The 18432-nt window shown below is 43.0% G+C and overlaps 1 protein-coding gene across 3 annotated transcripts in view; it reads left to right on the forward strand.

The window, feature by feature from the left end:
- Positions 1 to 18432, forward strand: part of IL17RD (interleukin 17 receptor D) — an 81611-nt gene that overhangs the window by 39352 nt on the left and 23827 nt on the right. For 2 of the 3 annotated variants that reach the window (XM_035273870.3, XM_078351848.1), the window contains exons 2-3: positions 10889 to 10946; positions 17693 to 17818. In XM_035273870.3, the coding sequence (XP_035129761.3) occupies positions 10889 to 10946; positions 17693 to 17818 (184 nt within the window). The remainder of the gene's footprint in view (positions 1 to 10888; positions 10947 to 17692; positions 17819 to 18432) is intronic. The other variant, XM_078351849.1, reaches the window with a different exon arrangement.

Below are 18432 nucleotides of genomic sequence, written 5' to 3' on the forward strand. Positions count from 1 at the left end.
CCCAGTGTGTAGTGCTCCCCTTCCTGTGTCCATGTGTTCTCATTGTTCAACACCCGCCTGTGAGTGAGGACATGCAGTGTTTGATTTTCTGTTCTCGTGTCAGTTTGCTGAGAATGATGGTTTCCAGGTTCATCCATGTCCCTACAAAGTGCACGAACTCATCATTTTTGATGGCTGCATAATATTCCATGGTATATATATGCCACATTTTCCCAGTCCGGTCTATCATTAATGGGCATATGGGTTGGTTCCAGGTCTTTGCTATTGTAAACAGTGCTGCAATGAACATTTGTGTGCATGTGTCCTTATAGCAGAATGATTTATAATCCTTTGGATATATACCCAGTAATGGGATTGCTGGGTCAAATGGAATTTCTATTTCTAGGTCCTTTAGGAATCACCACATTGTCTTCTACAATGGTTGAACTAATTTACACTCCCACCAACAGTGTAAAAGTGTTCCTATTTCTCCACATCCTCTCCAGCATCTGTTGTCTCCAAATTTTTTAATGATCACCATTCTAACTGGCATGAGATGGTATCTCAATGTTGTTTTGATTTGCATTTCTCTAATGACCAGTGATGAGCATTTTTTCATATGTTTGTTGGCCTCATGTATGTCTTCATTTGTAAAGTGTCTGTTCATATCCTTTGCCCACTTTTGAATGAGCTTGTTTGTTTTTTTCTTGTAAATCTGTTTTAGTTCTTTGTAAATTCTGGATATCAGTCCTTTGTCAGATGGGCAGACTGCAAAAATGTTTTCCCATTCTGTTGATTGCTGATTCACTCTAATTACTGTTTCTTTTGCTGTGCAGAAGCTGCGGAGTTTGATTAGGTCCCATTTGTCTATTTTGGCTTTTGTTGCCAATGCTTTTGGTGTTTTGGTCATGAAGTCCTTGCCTACGCCTATGTCCTGAATGGATTTGCTTAGATTTTCTTCTAGGGTTTTTATGGTGTTAGGTCTTATGTTTAAGTCTTTAATCCATCTGGAGTTAATTTTAGTGTAAGGAGTCAGGAAGGGGTCCAGTTTCTGCTTTCTGCACATTGCTAGCCAATTTTCCCAACACCATTTATTAAACAGGGAATCCTTTCCCCATTGCTCGTTTTTGTCAGGTTTGTCAAAGATCAGATGGTTGTAAATATGTTATGCTGCCTCTTAGGCCTCTGTTCTGTTCCATTGGTCTATATCTCTGTTTTGGTACCAGTACCATGCTGTTTTGATTACTGTAGCCTTATAGTATAGTTTGAAGTCCAGTAGTGTGATACCTCCCACTGTGTTCTTTTGCTTAGAATTGACTTGGCCATGTGGGCTCTCTTTTGGTTCCATATGAAGTTTAAGGTGGTTTTTTCCAGTTCTGTGAAGAAGTTCACATAGGGATAGTGTTGAATCTGTAAATTACTTTGGACAGTATGACCATTTTCACCATATTGATTTTTCCTAACCATGAACATGGAATGTTTCTCCATTTGTTTGTGTCCTCTCTTATTTTGTTGAGCAGTGGTTTGTAGTTCTCCTTGAAGAGGTCCTTTATGTTCCTTGTTAGTTGTATTCCTAGGTATTTTATTCTCTTTGTAGCAATTGTGAATGGCAGTTCATTCTTGATTTGGCTCTCTGTTTGTCTGTTATTGGTGTAGAGGAATGCTTGTGATTTGTGCACATTGATTTTGTAACCTGAGACTTTGCTGAAGTTACTTACCAGTTTCAGAAGATTTTGGGCTGAGGCGATGGGGTCTGCTAAGTATACAATCATGTCATCTGCAAATAGAGACAATTTGACTTCCTCCTTTCCTAATTGAATACCCTTTATTTCTTTTCCTTGCCTGATTGCTCTGGCTAGAACTTCCAGTACTATATTGAATAGGAGTGGTGAGAGAGGGCATCCTTGTCTAGTGCCAGACTTCAAAGGGAATGCTTCCAGTTTTTGCCCATTCAGTATGATATTGGCTGTTGGTTTGTCATAAATAGCTTTTATTATTTTGAGATATGTTCCATCAATACCTATTTTATTGAGGGTTTTTAGCATAAAGGGCTGTTGATTTTGTCAAAGGCCTTCTCTGCATCACTTGAGATAATCATGTGGTTTTTGTCTTTGGTTCTGTTTATGTGGTGAATTACATTTATAGACTTGCGTATATTGAACCAACCTTGCATCCCCAGGATGAATCCTACTTGATCATGATGGATAAGTTTTTTGATGTGCTGTTACAATCGGCTTGCCAGTATTTTATTGAAGATTTTTGCATCTATGTTCATCATGGATATTGGCCTGAAGTTTTCTTTCCTTGTTGCGTCTCTGCCAGGTTTTGGTATCAGGATGATGTTGGTCTAATAAAATGATTTGGGAAGGATTCCCTGTTTTTGGATTATTTGGAATAGTTTCAGAAGGAATGGTATGTTCTGCCTTGTTTTTCAACCCAGGGAGAAAGTTAGCCTGTGTGCGTTGCATGTGTATGTGTCTGTGTTGATACCTCTGGGCTTTAACTGCACAGCTAGTTCTCAGTGGCAAAGCAGTAAGAAAATCATAAAGTAAGGCATGGGGAAGGACATTTAAAAATATATATGGTTCCATTCAGGCCACCATCATTTAGAGAAGTTGCTATCGGAAAAACAACTCATGCCAATGTCTTAACACATCTTTACTGGGTGGATTTCAGGGGGCAGAGTGGGTGGAGGGGTGGGATAGTGGAAAGAAACTTGGATGAAAACTAGAGGTTTCAGTTTGATAAGCAGGACACATGGTAACTTGGCATGGTCAGTCCTGTGTTAGAGCTCAGGAACAATGTCCCTTCAGCTTTCCTTTGGAGAAGGTAAAATTAGGAACATGTGTGTGCTGATTAGCACCATGTCCGAGATGAATCATGATTACGGCTTTGGTCTGGTGCACAGGCCATGCTCTGGAGTAGTGATTTCCTACCTCCCCAAGCAAATCTTTAATTAGCTTAAGATCTCCGGGTCTTTTTGGGCCAATGTGGTAATTGCTGGTGGGACCACAGCGGCATTCCCCCCAGAGTTTGTGTGTACCTTGCTACACATCCAAGACCTCACCTCTGAATCAGACTACTGGCATCCTTCATTTCTAAAGCTGGTTGCATCTCAATTTGAGAGACAAGGAGACAACAGCTCCTGGGAATGTGGAGGAAATACCTTAATAGATCCAGGCCCAAGCTGGCCTTGTGATCTATTTTCCCCGTGTTTTGGATTCACCAGCATTCTCTTCAGCTGACATCACCTGGGGCTTCTCTGCCTTTGCTGACTTTTTCTGTTGTTGTTGTTAAAGTTTTGAACTGAAGTAAGTGGCATCTGTCTTTGTTTATGAAAACATCTGAATGGGCATAGAGTCAGATGGCTCCATGTTCTGCTTCCTCTCACCTGTCTCATGTCCGTTGGTCACAAATGAAGATGTTAGTCCCATTGTACATTTTAAGCCTAACAGCACTGTCTGGTTTTTATCTTGTTGACACACTGGAAGCCCAAGGTGGAGGAAACGTTATAGAAAAATAGAAAATATGGCTGGGCCTGGTGGCTTAGCACTTTGGGAGGCCAAGGCGATCAGATCACTTGAGGTCAGGAGTTCAAGACCAGGCTAACCAACATGGGTAAATACCCATCTCTACTAAAAACAAAAAATTAGCCAGACATGGTGGTGGGCACTTGTAATCTCAACTACTCGAGAAGCTGAGGCAAAAGAATTGCTTGAACCTGGGAGGCAGACGCTGCAGTGAGCCGAGATTGCACCACTGCACTCCAGCCTGGGCAACAAAGCAAGACTCTGTCTCCAAGAAAAAAAGTATGAGTTGGCCTTAGTTTTAATTAGTTACCAGGTTTGCCTTTAAAAAACCCATCTTCTGACTGGGCACAGTGTAATACCAGCACTTTGGGAGGCCAAGGTGAGTGGATCACCTGAGGTCAGGAGTTTGACCAACATGGCGAAACCTCGTCTCTACTGAAAATACAAAAATTAGCTGGGCATGGTGGTGGGAGGATCGCTTGAACCTGGGAGGCAGAGGTTGCAGTGCGCAGAGATTGATCACACCACTGCACTCCAGCCTAGGCGACAAAACAAGACTCTGTCTCAAAAAAAGCACAAAACAAAACAAAACAAACCTGTCTTCTCAGTTCTTTGTAACAAATGCTCTTATTTAAATTTTCAATCTAACTCTGTTCACTAAAACATTACTGGTTTTCTGAAAATTCCTTACTTGACTTGAAAGTTTGGCCTGCCTTCCACTGGAAGAGGGGAGCTATATTTAGCACAGTTCTTCTTAAAATGCATTTTTCCAAAATGGCAGTTAAGCTATGCTGGAGGTGAATTGGAAATGTTGCTCTGGGGAGTTGGTGTCTTCATATGGCTTAGAATCCCTGAAGACCCCTCAGGAAGTTGGCTGTCTGATTACCTTCATGGCTGTCCCTGGCTGCTGCCTGTGGATCCTGCTCCGCTGTATCCAGCCCTTTGCTTCTTTGCCATATGGCTGGAGCATGGTGTGGGTTTTTAGCTTTTGAATTTTATTCCGTTAGAGCACTTAAGGGTTATTCTCCCCTCCCTTCCTGAGTTAAAGATGTTTTCTCCATTATGTTCCCATTTGTTGCTTCCGTCCCTACTGACCATAGAGCACCAACCAAAGGAATTTCATAGCAGTGCTCCAGGCACTCAGGGCTTGCTGCTTAGCTCCCTTTGGAGCAAATTAAAAGCTACCCGTTAGTGAAGCAAATGGAGGTGGTTAATTAACTAAGAATGTGGCACCCTGAGGCCACTGCATTGGCATTTATAGTTTTTAAGTAATGGGCAACAAACAAGTATTTTTAATCATCAGCTCATTAAATATCAAAAAGGGTATAGTAGCTAAAAGCTTGGGATTGTCTCCTGAAGAATAGTTTACAAAGCTGGTCAACAGCTTTGCAAGTTGCCTTAACTGTCTTCTCTTAGTGTAGGCCCTCATTCTAAGCCCATAAATCACTGTGTAACGCCAAGCTAGGTTCTTGGGGTATATTACTTGGCTTCTGCATTCATTTATTCAGGCAGAAACTTATACTTGTCAAGGGCTGACTATATGCCAGGCCCAGGACTATAGGCAGGGGTTTTAAGGGCTACCCTCCTGGACCCTGTCTTCAGCCTCTCCGCTTCTAATCCAACCTATACTCTTAACAGAACTGGAGTTACTGGGCTACCATGACCATATGTTGAATGCATTTTAGTTTGGTGATCAATGCCTTCCACCACCTTGCCCTGACCTGTCTGTCGTTTCATCTTCCACAATCCTCCAAGGTTCTGAATGCAGGAGACAGATCATACCTAGAAAATGCACCACCTATGAGCTTTCTCTGGTCTTGCTCATGTATCTCTTTGTAACTTGTCCTAAGGTATAACTCTCACCTGTTTATTGAGGTGGTAACCTTCTTGGGAAGGATGACATAACATAAGTTTATTGTGTGTCAGATGCTATGCTGAGCACTTGATTTATGTCATCTCATACATTGTTTTTCACAAAATTTTATTCAAACCCATTTTTTTTTTTTTTTCTTGTCTCCCAGGCTGGAGTGCAATGGCTCCATCTCAGCTCATTGCAACCTTTGCCTCAAGCGATTCTCCTGCCTTAGCCTCCCAAGTAGCTGGGATTACAGGGACCTGCCACCATACCCGGCTAATTTTTGTATTTTAAGTAGAGACAGGGTTTCACCATATTGGCCAGGCTGGTCTCGAACTCCTGACCTCAGGTGATCCACTCACCTTGGCTTCCCAAAGTGCTGAGATTACAGGCGTGAGCCACTGCACCCAGCCTATTCAAACACTTTATAGCTCAGGGAAGCTCAGAAATTTACCCAGAGTCACACAGCTTGAAAGGTGGTGATTTGAACACACATCTGCATAACTCCAAAACCCATTGTCTTAACCACTTCTCTACTCCAGGTCAGCCGCAGAAGCCTGCATCTAGGATAGCAGAATCTCAAGCAGCAGTTTTGATGGGTTCATGTTCTATGCCTGCCTGAAGCTTGGACTGGGGAGAATGCAGGGACAAGGGATCAGTCATGGTTGTTGGGGGCAGGGTGGGGGAATGACAGCACATGCCATGTGTGTGTGACATAGAGATCTATTTTATCCATATTGCAGCTGAAATTGTATGAGTGTATATTCGCTTTCAGTTGCTGCTGTAATAAATTACCAAAACCTTCGTTTATTATATAGTTCTGGAGGTCATAATTCTAAAATGAATCTTAATGTGGCTAAGATCAAAGTGTTGGCTGAGCTGTCTCCTGGAAGCTGTGGGGGAGGATCCATTCCTTGCCTTTCTCAGTCTCCAGAGGCTGCCGCATTCTGTGGCTCCTTAGCCCCTCCTTCCTCCATCCTCAAAACCAGTACTTCAAATCAATCTCTTTCTCTCTCTCTCTCTCTCTCTCTCCTGCTTTCATTGTCACATGTCCTTCTCTCATTCTGACCCTTCTGTCTCCCTATTATAAAGACTCTTGTGATTATTGAGCCCACTTAGATAACCCAGAATACACTCCTTATCTCAGGATACTTGAACTTAACTACATCTCCGTAGTCCCTTTTGCTCTGTAAAATAGCATAGTCACAGGTTCTGGGGACTAGACTGTGGACATGTTTAGGGGGCTACGATTCTATCATGAGGTGTAAAGAAAATAGAAGTGCACCATGGGCTAGCCTGGGATACCATTGCTAAGGTGGTTTCTGAGGTCTCTAGAGCAGCTGAAGCATTATTTGGGTATTGAGTCAAGGACAGCCTGATAGAGCATATGCCATGCATGTGCTGAGAAGCTGTGCACTTGAGAACTTCCAGGAGTGAAAGGTCTTTTTTTTTTTTTTTGAGATAGAGTTTTATTCTTGTTGCCCAGGATGGAGTGCAATGGCACAATCTTGGCTCACTGCAACCTCCGCCTCCTGGGTTTAAGCCATTCTTCTGCCTTAGCCTCCCTAGTAGCTGAGATTACAGGCGCCTGCCACCACACCCAGCTAATATTTTGTATTTTTAATAGAGACAGTGTTTCACCATGTTGGCCAGGCTGGTATTGAACTCCTGACTCCACCCACTTCAGCCTCCCAAAGTGCTGGGGTTATATGCGTGAACCACCATGCCTGGCCAAAGTCTTTAAAGTTCATGTAAGAACAGATACCTGGGATGGTGTCTCCTGCTTCTGAGCACCTGACCAGGCTTGGATGGCCACAGGGTCTTATGATCTCTGATTTTCTGTGGAATTGGAATTATCATTTTGCATCTATATCCCTAAAAGTGCCATGCTACTCAAATTGTGGGAATGAATTACCGTGCTCCCATCAAGTGAATAGCAGGCAGACCTATGTGTCAGGAACACAATGTGATGCGGCAAGCAGCCCACCAGGGGAGCGGGACCTGAATGATAGGAATAGAAGAGGAGGGGATTCTGAGAATGCAGGCATGCCTGGGGACATTTTCCAAGCAGAACTGCAGTGTCCAAATGGTTTAGAAGGTGCGAAGGGGAGTGACTGGGAAGGTAGGCAGGTGTCACATCAGGAATGATCTGGAGGGACAGGGAGCCAGTGAAGGGTTCGGAGCAGGGGAGCAAGGGCAAAAATGCATGTGACCAGAGCCCCTCGAGGTCAAGTCCTGGGTCTGGTTCACAGCTGAGTGCCCAGCTTTGTGAGTCTTAAGCCAAGGTGGAATGCTCAGCAGAGAGTGAATGGATGTCACAGGTAAGCCTCACTGTCCTTCCAGGCCAGCTCACCAAGCCCCCCTCTGAACAGCTCCACACACACCACTGAGACTCTGTTTGGAGGGATTTAGATTCTAGCATGCATGTCATGGCATGCCTCACTGTCTTGGGTTCCTTTCCACAGTGCATTGGCCATTGCCCAATAAATATCTGTGAATAACATATTGCAATAGGAATATAGAGGAAACAAACAAAAGAAATATAAGGGAAACTGGAACAAAAAAAAAAAGCTGACTAAGTCTGACAAGGTATTGTTTGGTCACCAGTGCCCCTATGCACCAGGGAGCATGGTATTAGATGGGAATGTTTCCTTTTTCAAAAGTCCATCCTGTACCAGGCTTCATTTGATCCTCCTCAAAACCACCTCCTAGAGGGAAGCCATGTAAATTCTTAAAAAAAAAAAGGCAGTTGAGGAGACCCAGACCCAGACCCAGACCCAGTGGAGTAGAGCAGTGGCTCCCAACCTTTTTAGCACCAGGGACCAGTTTCATGGAAGATGACGTTTTGATGGACTGGGGGGTCAGTAGGGGATGGTTTTGGGGTGAAACTGTTCCACCTCAGATCATCAGGCATCAGAGTCTCATAAGGAGCACAGAGCCTAGGTCCCTTGCATGCACAGTTCACAATAGGGTTTGTGTTCCTGAGAATCCAGTGCCACTGCTGATCTGACAGGAGGCGGAGCTCAGGTGGTAATGCTCACTCACCTGCTGCGCACCTCCTGCTGTGCAGCCTGTTTCTAACAGGCCAAGGACCAGGACTAGTCCAGGGCCCTGGGGTTGGGGACCCCTAGAGTAGAGTGGTTTGCCATAGTTCATCTGGTAGAGGGTGGGAGGATTAAGGTATTAACCTTGGCTTCTGGATTACAGTTTTCTTTCCTCCCATGATGCTGCTCTGCTTTCCTCTTCATTCTAGCCTAGTTATCCTTCCCCCTGTTAAGCTTTTAGAACCTGTGGTCTTACCCATCCTTCATTCATCCTTACTCAAGGGCTGTCTTTGGGCATTTCATACACTGTACTTACTTACACCAGGTTCTTTTACCCTTGCTATATATACCTTGTTTTGCCATCTAAACTGGGCATTCTTGGATGGCCAGGGTATGATTTGAAATTTATCTGCATGCCTAGGGTATAATCCACATGCCTAGTTACTCTTCTTTAAAAGAATGAACTCTATGTTAATTTATTTCATAAGGCTGGGGACAGCGGCTCTTTTGTTTACCATTGGAGCTAACATGATGTCTGGCCCCTAATAGATGGGGAGTGAGTTTATGTGTTGGGGGTTTATAAGAGCACAGAAGGGTGTGGTGTGGGGAGCTTGAGCTTTGGTCTTGGGCAAAGGCCAAAGGTTGTGGGGGATTGGATTGTCTTGTTCCTGGGCTCCTACCTGGTTGTGTTACTCTGGTGTCTGCCTTCTGTAGGTTGAGCAGCCTTTAGTTGCACAGACTGTGGTCTTGTCCCTAAGCAGTTATAGACACTCTTAGGATTTTTTTTTTTTTTTTTTTTTTTTGAGATGGAGTTTCACTCTTGTTACCCAGGCTGGAGTGCAATGGCGCAATCTCAGCTCACAGCAACCTCCGCCTCCTGGGTTCAAGCAATTCTCCTGCCTTAGCCTCCCAATAGCTGGCACTACAGGCACGCGCCACCATGCCCAGCTAATTTTTGTATTTTTAGTAGAGACAGGGTTTCACCATGTTGACCAGGATGGTCTCGATCTCTTGACCTTGTGATCCACCCACCTCGGCCTCCCAAAGTGCTGGGATTATAGGCGTGAGCCACCATGCCTGGCCACTCTTAGGATTTTAATAAGTTAACAGCATTTTTCAAAGTGTTTCAGTTCAGGTGGCGAATTCTGGAATCTTGTATATGAGGGGAAGAAAGGCTAGAAGGAGGAAAGCTGGAGAAGGAAGGTGAACTAGGAAGAAGGGGAGCCCCAGTAAATCCACATGGTGGGCTGGTGCACCATGTGGATTTAGGTTTTCTGTTACTTATTCCTCACCTTAGAGTGGGGGGTGAGGGTGGGGGTGTCCATGTGCCTCTTTCTGCCCAGCTGTGCTTTCCCAAAGCCCATGTATATCTGGATTCAGGAATACAGTTTCAGTGGGTGTGCCTGGCTTTAGGATAAGCAGCGTGAATGTGCCTGTGGCATATGGATGTCATGTGGTTGTGACCTAAAACCCTGGGCTCCATCAGAAGTGTTCTCCACATTGTGTTTTGGTGTAACAATTGCCCGTTAAATGCCAGGCTGCCAGCATATGGTTCCCTCCAACATCCTTCTTGTTAAGTGGAAACTTTAGCTGTGTGGCTGGAATATTTTCCCATCATTTATTATTTCAGAATTAACATATTTTGGAGAATTCTGCAATTAATGCTATATGGCACATTTGCAGAGTATTACAGAAACAGTTAATGGGAGTTGGTAGATCTGTAGCTGCTTTTTCTCATGATGGTTAAGTGGTGGGTTAGGAAAAGGCGGGGTCAACGGGAGGATTCTGGGCTCTGTGGATGCTATAATTAAAGTAGGAAGTCTGGCACAGTCGTTAGCCTTGCTATTAAGAGTGCAGATGGCTAACGGCCACATCACCAAGAGTAAGAGGCCTTTTAAAGTCTTTTTTCTTTTTCTTTTATGACCCACCCTGTGTATTCCAAGCATAGGTATGGATGCAGTGAAGAATTTTCTCATTAAAAGTAACAGCTTATTCCCATACTCCTTCCCAGCCTTGGAATGAGAAACCGCTTTCCCTAGACTTGAGGAATTGCCTATCTGTCATGGCTTAATAGCGCTTGTGGATGAGGATGTCTGGAGTAGGCGAATTTTATAACAAATCAGTGCTCAAAGTGGATCTAATTGGAAGGGTTCCATCTGGCAGCTCTTGGTCTTTCTCCCAATTTTACTATTAATGTATTATTATTTAACCCCTAAACATAGAACAGCCTGCCTCTATTGTTTTAGGAGAAGTAAGTGCTCATGATCCCTCTGGCCTAGCAGTTAGGAATCTCCTGGGCTGCCGGGAGTCTGGCAGCCGTGGGGGACCATGAAGTGGGCAGAAAGAGTGGTGGGACAATGCCCGGGGACTGGCATGACCCTGGGTCTCAGCAGTACTGCCTGTGTTTGGATTCCATGGGGATCTGTGCTGGAAGAGCAAATTGGCTTCACTCTGCATCATGTTCTCTTGTTTTCCCACAGGGAGTGGGGCTGGCCAGCAGAAACAGTGGGCTGCACAACATCACCTTCAAGTATGACAGTAAGTAACCACCTTTATTGCTGAAGAATGGAGCCCTTTGAGTCAACTAAAGATTACATAGCCATGCTTAATCAAGGACGCCGCAGTCTTGGAGTTGAGGAATTTTCTGAACCTGTTCAGGTTTGTCAATAGCTAAGGCAGCTCAGTCTCAAGCCACTCAAGTATTTGAGAGCTTGACCAGGTCAAGTGTCTTCCATAGTATTTAGAAAAGGTATGTATGGAGACCCTCCCTATGTTCCTTGGGGTTTATCTGCATTTGTTGTTAAGGACACAGCTGCCAGTATGGTCCAGCAGGGAACACATAAAGTTGCCCCGGTGCAGGGTGCTAGGGAATGGTGGAGACTATGGCAAACTGGCTAGCTCATGTCTTCTCTGAGGGTAGCATTGACTCCTTAATTCCCAATATTGTGGCCATGAGGAATTCTCACTGAAGGTAGCAAATTGATTTCCAAGAACAGTGGGAAATTTGTGCTTTTTGTGTAAACATTTTTTAATAACAGCAGTCTTTTTTTAAAATTTCACACAGAGTGAATCAGTTTGAAATTCACACAAGGTGAATCTGTGTGAATCTGGGGCTCAGACTGGCCAGGGGTCTGCAGTTGGTTGGTCATCGCTGACCAGACCTGGGCTCCAACCCCAGTTCCCCATCTATCAGTTTTTTTTCTTTTCTTTCCTTTTCTTCTTTTCTTTCTTTCTTTTTTTTTAATGTTCTTTTCTTTTTTGAGATAGAGTCTCACTCTGTCACCCAGGCTGGAGTGTAGTGGTGTGATCTTGGCTCACTGCAGCCTCTACCTCCTGAGTTCAAGTGATTCTCATGCCTCAGCCTTCTGAGCAGCTGGGACTACAGATGCATGCCACCATGCCTGGTTAGTTTTTATATTTTTAGTAGAGACTGGGTTTCACCATGTTGGCCAGGCTGGTCTTGAACTCTTGGCCTCAAGTGATCTGCCTGCCTCTGCCTCCCAAAGTGCTGGGATTACATCTGTGAGCCACTGTGCCTGGCACCACCATTCTATGAGCTACAGCTGGTGATTTGACTTCTCCAGCCTTCAGTTTTCTTGTATAAAATAAAAATTAGTTTCCATCTTCTAGCATCATTTTGAGGTTTAAATGACGTAATGCTTATAACTGCTCAACCTGGGAGCTACAGTGTACACTTAGTAATTGATATCTATAAATATAGAAGTCAGTCCAATTGGAGTTGGAATACAAGCACCACTTTTTGCCCTTTCTCCCAAGAAAGGGTGACTCTTGAATTCTTTTCTGAGGGCATGGGGGTACTTTTTCTAAGCACCTTCTTTCATTCATAAAAAAGGTAGTTGTAAAGAACTGTGACGATTTTGGCTTTATGAGCCATAATTTATAAGTAAAAATGACAAGAAGGAACTTGACTCATATTTAGTGATTTCTGGCATCTGATTAATCTCTTGGACAGGATTATGAATCAATGTAAGTAAAGGCCTTATTTGCATTAAGGCCTTTGGAATAATCACTGCTAAAGCAGGATTTTAAAAGTTGTGATAACACTCTAACAGTTTTTTTTTTGAGATGGAGTTTTGCTCTTGTTGCCCAGGCTGGAGTACAGTGGCATGATCTCGGCTCACTGCAACCTCTGCCTCTTGAGTTGAAGTGATTCTCCTCCCTCAGCCTCTTGAGTAGCTAGGATTCCAGGCACAAGCTACCACACCAGCTAATTTTTCGTATTTTAGTAGAGACTGGGTTTCACCTTGTGGGCCAGGCTGGTATTGAACTCCTGACCTCATGATCTGCCCACGTTGGCCTCCCAAAGTGCTGGGATTACAGGCATGAGCCACTGCACCCGACCACAAACCCCATATTAAATTAGAGATACAAGTGCTTATTTGCAGCTGACGGGAAAATTTTGGACTCTTGATTGTAACGTAAGATCTGCTGGGACCAAGAGCACATATTAGAAGTTCACTTTGTAACTCAAAGAAAAGATCCCGTATACATGTCTTTACTTAGCTGAATCAAGTATCATGGATGTGCCAATCTTTCATTAGCATCTCAGCATTTACTCAGAACACATACATACCACTGATGTGAACGGCCTCAGTTACATATGTAAGTCCTCACTGGTTAGCCTAAAATAGCCATGCCAGCAACTGTGGGTATGAATCTGACACACACATTTGTATCTTAAAATTGTTACATTGTAAGCTGGGTGCGGTGGCTCATACCTGTAATCCCAGCACTTTGGGAGGCCAAGGCAGGCGGATCACCAGAGGTTGGGAGTTCGAGATCAGCCTGACCAACATGATGAAACTCCGTCTTTACTAAAAATACAAAAGTAGCCAGGCCTGGTGGCTCATACATGTAATCCCAGCTACTTGGGAGGCTGAGGCAGGAGAACTGCTTGAACCCAGGTGGCAGAGGTTGCAGTGAGCCCAGATCTCACTGCTGCACTTCAGGTTGGCAACAGAGCAAGACTCTATCTCAAAAAAATTAAGGTGGGGGGGGGTTTGTGAAAGAGGATCTCTATCTGTAAAATTTTAAAGTATCTTGCTGTTTTCTTCATTTGGTCACATACCTATGCCTGTCTCTTAGCCATCACTTCCTTTTTAATTCTTCAACATTTAATTAGAATTTAATTCGCAGCTTGTATTGACTCCTGAGATGTTTGAAGTTCAGTTGCATTTTGGGAAAATGTCATTTGGGCATAAAGTTTTTGTAACCAGAATCCAAAACTTTGAAATTACTAATAATTGGATCCAGGCTGTGTAGAAAAACTTATTTCATATTTTCCATTGAAAAAGATATTTCTGTCTTCCACAAGGAAGTTCCTGTTACAGCTCAGTTGACTGGTTACTAGTCAGCTGAAGTAACTTGTTTGAAATAACTAAGAACCAATTATTGGGTTTTCAACAAAATTACTAAAAATCCTATTTTTCTATTTCTTTGTCATTTAATGTTATAAAGGAAAAAAATGTCTTTCCATTCAGTCAAAATTAAATTTTACACGTCTCTCTGCCTCCTTTGGCCTTGAATTCCATGTTTTTTCCTTTACATTCCGGGGGGAGGGGGTATGCCCAAGTAGGTTATATTAAATTTTCTTAATGCTTAGACTTTATATTGGCTGGGTGTGGTGGCTCATGCCTATCCCAACACTTTGGGAGGCGGAAGCAGGGGGATCACCTGAGGTCAAGAGTTTGAGACCAGACTAACCAATAAGGTAAAACCCTGTCTGTACTAAAAATATGAAAATTAGCTGAGCACAGTGGCATGTACCTGTAGTCCCAGCTACTCAGGAGGCAGAAACAGGAGAATTGCTTGAACCCAGGTGGCAGAGGTTGCAGTGAGCTGAGATCATGACACTGCACTCCAGCCTGGGCGACTCTTTGAGACAAAGCAAGACTCTGTCTCAAAAAAAAAAATTCTTAGACTTTATATTTCATAATTGTGTTTACAGAAACGCAAGCAGTGTTAATTTTGGCATTAGGAATGAACAAAGAAAACAATGACAACCACAACAACCATGATTTGCTCTTGTTCATGCATCTCTTCAGAGCTGTTTGATTCCCAGGTTTCTCTTTCATTATAGACTACAATAAATCAAAATATTTGAACTTTACAAGTATGACAGGATTTTGCTTTATTTTTAATTTTTTAAATTTTTATTTATTTTTTTTGAAACGGAGTTTCGCTCTTGTTACCCAGGCTGGAGTGCAATGGCGTGATCTCGGCTCACTGCAACCTCCGCCTCCTGGGTTCAAGGAATTCTCCTGCCTCAGCCTCCTGAGTAGCTGGGATTACAGGGACGCGCCACCATGCCCAGCTAATTTTTTGTATTTTTAGTAGAGACGGGGTTTCACCATGTGGACCAGGATGGTCTCGATCTCTTGACCTCGTGATCCACCTGCCTCGGCCTCCCAAAGTGCTGGGATTACAGGCTTGAGCCACCGCACCCAGCCTTAAATTTTTTTTTAATTTTGGGAATCTGGTCTCAGTCAGGAGTTTTGCAGGTGGAACACCTCTGATTTAGAACTCATGTTGGTAGCAATAAGCTCTGTGCTGTGATACAAGTGGTAAGAGCTGATCTCTCATAGGTGCAGTTTCCTCATTTGTAAAGTGAGGGTGTTAAACCAGGTGTTATAAATTTTTTCCTATTCAAAAATCTCTTCTTCTCCCAGATAACATATGTTGATTACTTTGAGAGTGAATTTTCACTAGAAGTAGAATTCGGTTATATTATTAGCATCCTTTGAAAGAAGTAATACTGAAATGTAAATACGGGCCAGTTTGGTGGCTCACACCTGTAATCCCAGCACTTTGGGAGGCTGATGTGGGTGGATCATCTGAGGTCAGGAGTTTGAGACCAGCCTGACCACATGGAGAAAACCTGTCTCTACTAAAAATACAAAAATTAGCCGGGCATGTTGGCACATGCCTGTAATTCCAGCTACTTGGGAGGCTGAAACAGGAGAATCACTTGAACCCAGGAGGCAGATGTTGCTGTGAGCTGAGATCGTGCCATTGTACTCCAGCCTGGGCAACTCCATCTCAAAAAAAAAAAAAAAAAAAAAAGAAAGAAAGAAAAGAAAGGTAAATATAACTGTCTTTTTTTTTTTTTTTCAGTTCCATCAATTTTTAAAAATTCTTTGAGTGAGAGAATCCAGAAAGATGGAATCTAGGAGAGGAAAGCAGCTTCCACACTGAGTAGAAGGGAATAGAGAGAGATGGAGTTTAGGAGGGGAAGACAGGCTTCCAAGAGAGAATGTTCATGGAAGGGGACTCCAGAGGGAAAATCCAGGAGAGAGAAAAACAGCTTCCACAAAGGGAGTGTTCGTGGAAGGGGATCCAAACATGAAGTCCCAATATAACTGTTTTTTAAGCAGATGTAGTTTAGTGGAGTAAGTAGTGTGCCTAATGTAGTCAGGCAATAAAGCAGAACACGGGCCGCATGAAGGATGGAGTTTTACAAGTATGGGGGGTGCATTTTAGTGTATGTATGTTATGCTTTAATACATTTAAAAGGAGAAATATTATGTGCATGTTAAGGCTTGGAAGGGTATTCATTAGAATGTTCATCACACCTCTGTGTGGTAAGAGGTTATGAATGCCTTTTGTATTTTTCTTATAGTGTTTTGTGGTTTTTAAATGTCTCCAATGAACATTTTTAGTCATAAAAATGGGAAATGTACAGTAACGTCTACAGGGAGAAAAAGGCAGACTCACAGAGCTTCTTACAAAGTGCCCTGGAATGCTTTACCCCAAAGAAAAACACCCTGGCTTCAGAGGGGTAATGGACAGGTTTGGATGTTTAATGGAACTGATGATCTTTTGCAGCAGATACTAAAAGAGAGGGTGTTCAGGTTTGATCACTGAGATAGAAATGGGATGAAGCAGCATAAGAATTATGAGTGGTGTCTGCTGGGGATGGCAAATGGTTCTCCCTGCAAGAGTTGCCAGAACAGCTCATGGCCATTTGCTGAAGTAACAGCCTGATTCTTGCTGGAAGCTTTTGGCGTTTTTTTTTTTTTTTTTTTTTTTAAGGAAACTTCCAGATTTTGAAGGTGTATTTAGCAAGACCAGGTGGTGCAGCTACTATGGCTATCTTGACAGGTGGCAGTGAGTAACCTCCTCAGACGAAATCAAAGATTGATGTGGTTTTTGTTTTTTAAGCAACAAAAACAAAAACCTTGGGTGCCTTGGATTTACTGGGGGTTTCTGGTGTCTTTGATGACACATGATGTCTCGGAACAAAAATTTTACCTTTGACCAATGCTAGTTAATATTCTTATCACTTGATCACTGAGTTAGTACCCTGTGCTACTGGGTTAAGAGTCTTGCTGAGACTCACTCTCTTATAAATTCACATCTGAGTGTTAATTCCTTTCCCCCAATCACCTGGCCTTCTGCATTTTTTTTTAAACAAACAATGCCCAAGTTATTAAGCAATTGTTTTGTTTCAAATCACTTTTTTTTTTGAAGAATTAAAACTATCTTTATTCTCAGATGGCATGATCTTATATGAAGAAGATCTCAAAGAATTTACCAAAAAGCTACTATAATTATTACATTTATTAAACATTGCAGGATACAAAATTAACACACAAAAATCAGCTGTGCTTCTATAAACCAGCAGTGAGCAGTCCTAAAAGGAAACCAAAAAAATTCATTTACAATAGCACCCAAAAGAATAAACTATCTAGGAATAATTTTTTTTTTACTATATATTGCTTTTTAAAAAAATACTTTAAGTTCTGGGGTACATATGCAGCTTATGCAGGTTTGTTACATAGGTATACACATGCCATGGTGGTTGCATTCATTTCCCCTGTCGTCTACATTAGGTATTTCTCCTAATGTTATCCCTCCCTAATTCCCCCAAACCCTGCTATCCCCCCTTAGCCCCTGCTCCCTCAAATTACTCTGAAATGTTGAAAATTGGTTGATTTAATGTAAATAATTACTTTAGGTTTAAAAAAGTTCATGTCAGATACACACACAGACTCCACACTGTGTAAGATCCTCCCAACACTGCCCTGGCATTTAACATGGGATAAGTGGGTGATGGTGGTGGTGCTACAAATCATCCCTCTTTAGTATCTGACAGTTTTCCAAGCAGTAGTCAACCTCTGATGTATTATTTGGGCTTTTGAGGCACACGTCTTTAACAGAACAGATTTGGCTACCTTCAGACATGCCCTGTTTATTTTGATAGTGAACCTGAAAATAAAAATGAAATTTTAAATTTCATTGTTCTCATTCTCCCTACGCTCTAGACTGTACCACTTACTTGAATCCAATGGGGAAGCACGTGATTGCTGACGCGCAGAACATCACCATCAGCCAGTATGCTTGCCATGACCAAGTGGCAGTCACCATTCTTTGGTCCCCAGGGGCCCTTGGTGAGTGGTCAAAAATTGAGTGCATAGTGGTGACCTGGATGGATAGGGCCCAGTGCAAAGCTCCCACATGATGGGAACCAGGCAGGTCTTGATGGGAGTGAGGCTTACGTTGGATTTGGCACAGATACACTATAAACTTTGTTGCATGTATTTGCAGGGCATACACATGGCTTGAGTCCTTGCCCCATGGTCTTTTGTTTCTTCTATTATTGTTAGTCACTTGGGCTTGAAAAATAATATTGCATGAGTAATAAATGGCACTGAGGTCTTCTTGGCCTCTACCTCAGCACTAGTCGGGGGTGGGAGGGCAGCAGTGCCAGGAAAGCCCATGGCCCATCCATGGTCATAATGGCCATTCAGCATTAGCAGTCTCTGCAGACACAGAGACATGCTAGCCCAGCATTGGCACATGTTAAGATTTTTCAGGAAAATCCCAGTGTTCATGTAAAACAATGAAATCAATGAATTTTTAAATGTTGGCAACAAATTGATTTTTTTTTTGAGACAGAGTTTTACTCTTTCGCCCAAGCTGGAGTGTAGTGGCATGATCTTGGCTCACTGCAACCTCTGCCTTCTGGTTTCAAGCAATTCTTCTGCCTCAGACTCCCATGTAG

Source organism: Callithrix jacchus, chromosome 15 (assembly GCF_049354715.1).
Source record: "Callithrix jacchus isolate 240 chromosome 15, calJac240_pri, whole genome shotgun sequence".
NCBI lineage: Eukaryota > Metazoa > Chordata > Mammalia > Primates > Cebidae > Callithrix > Callithrix jacchus.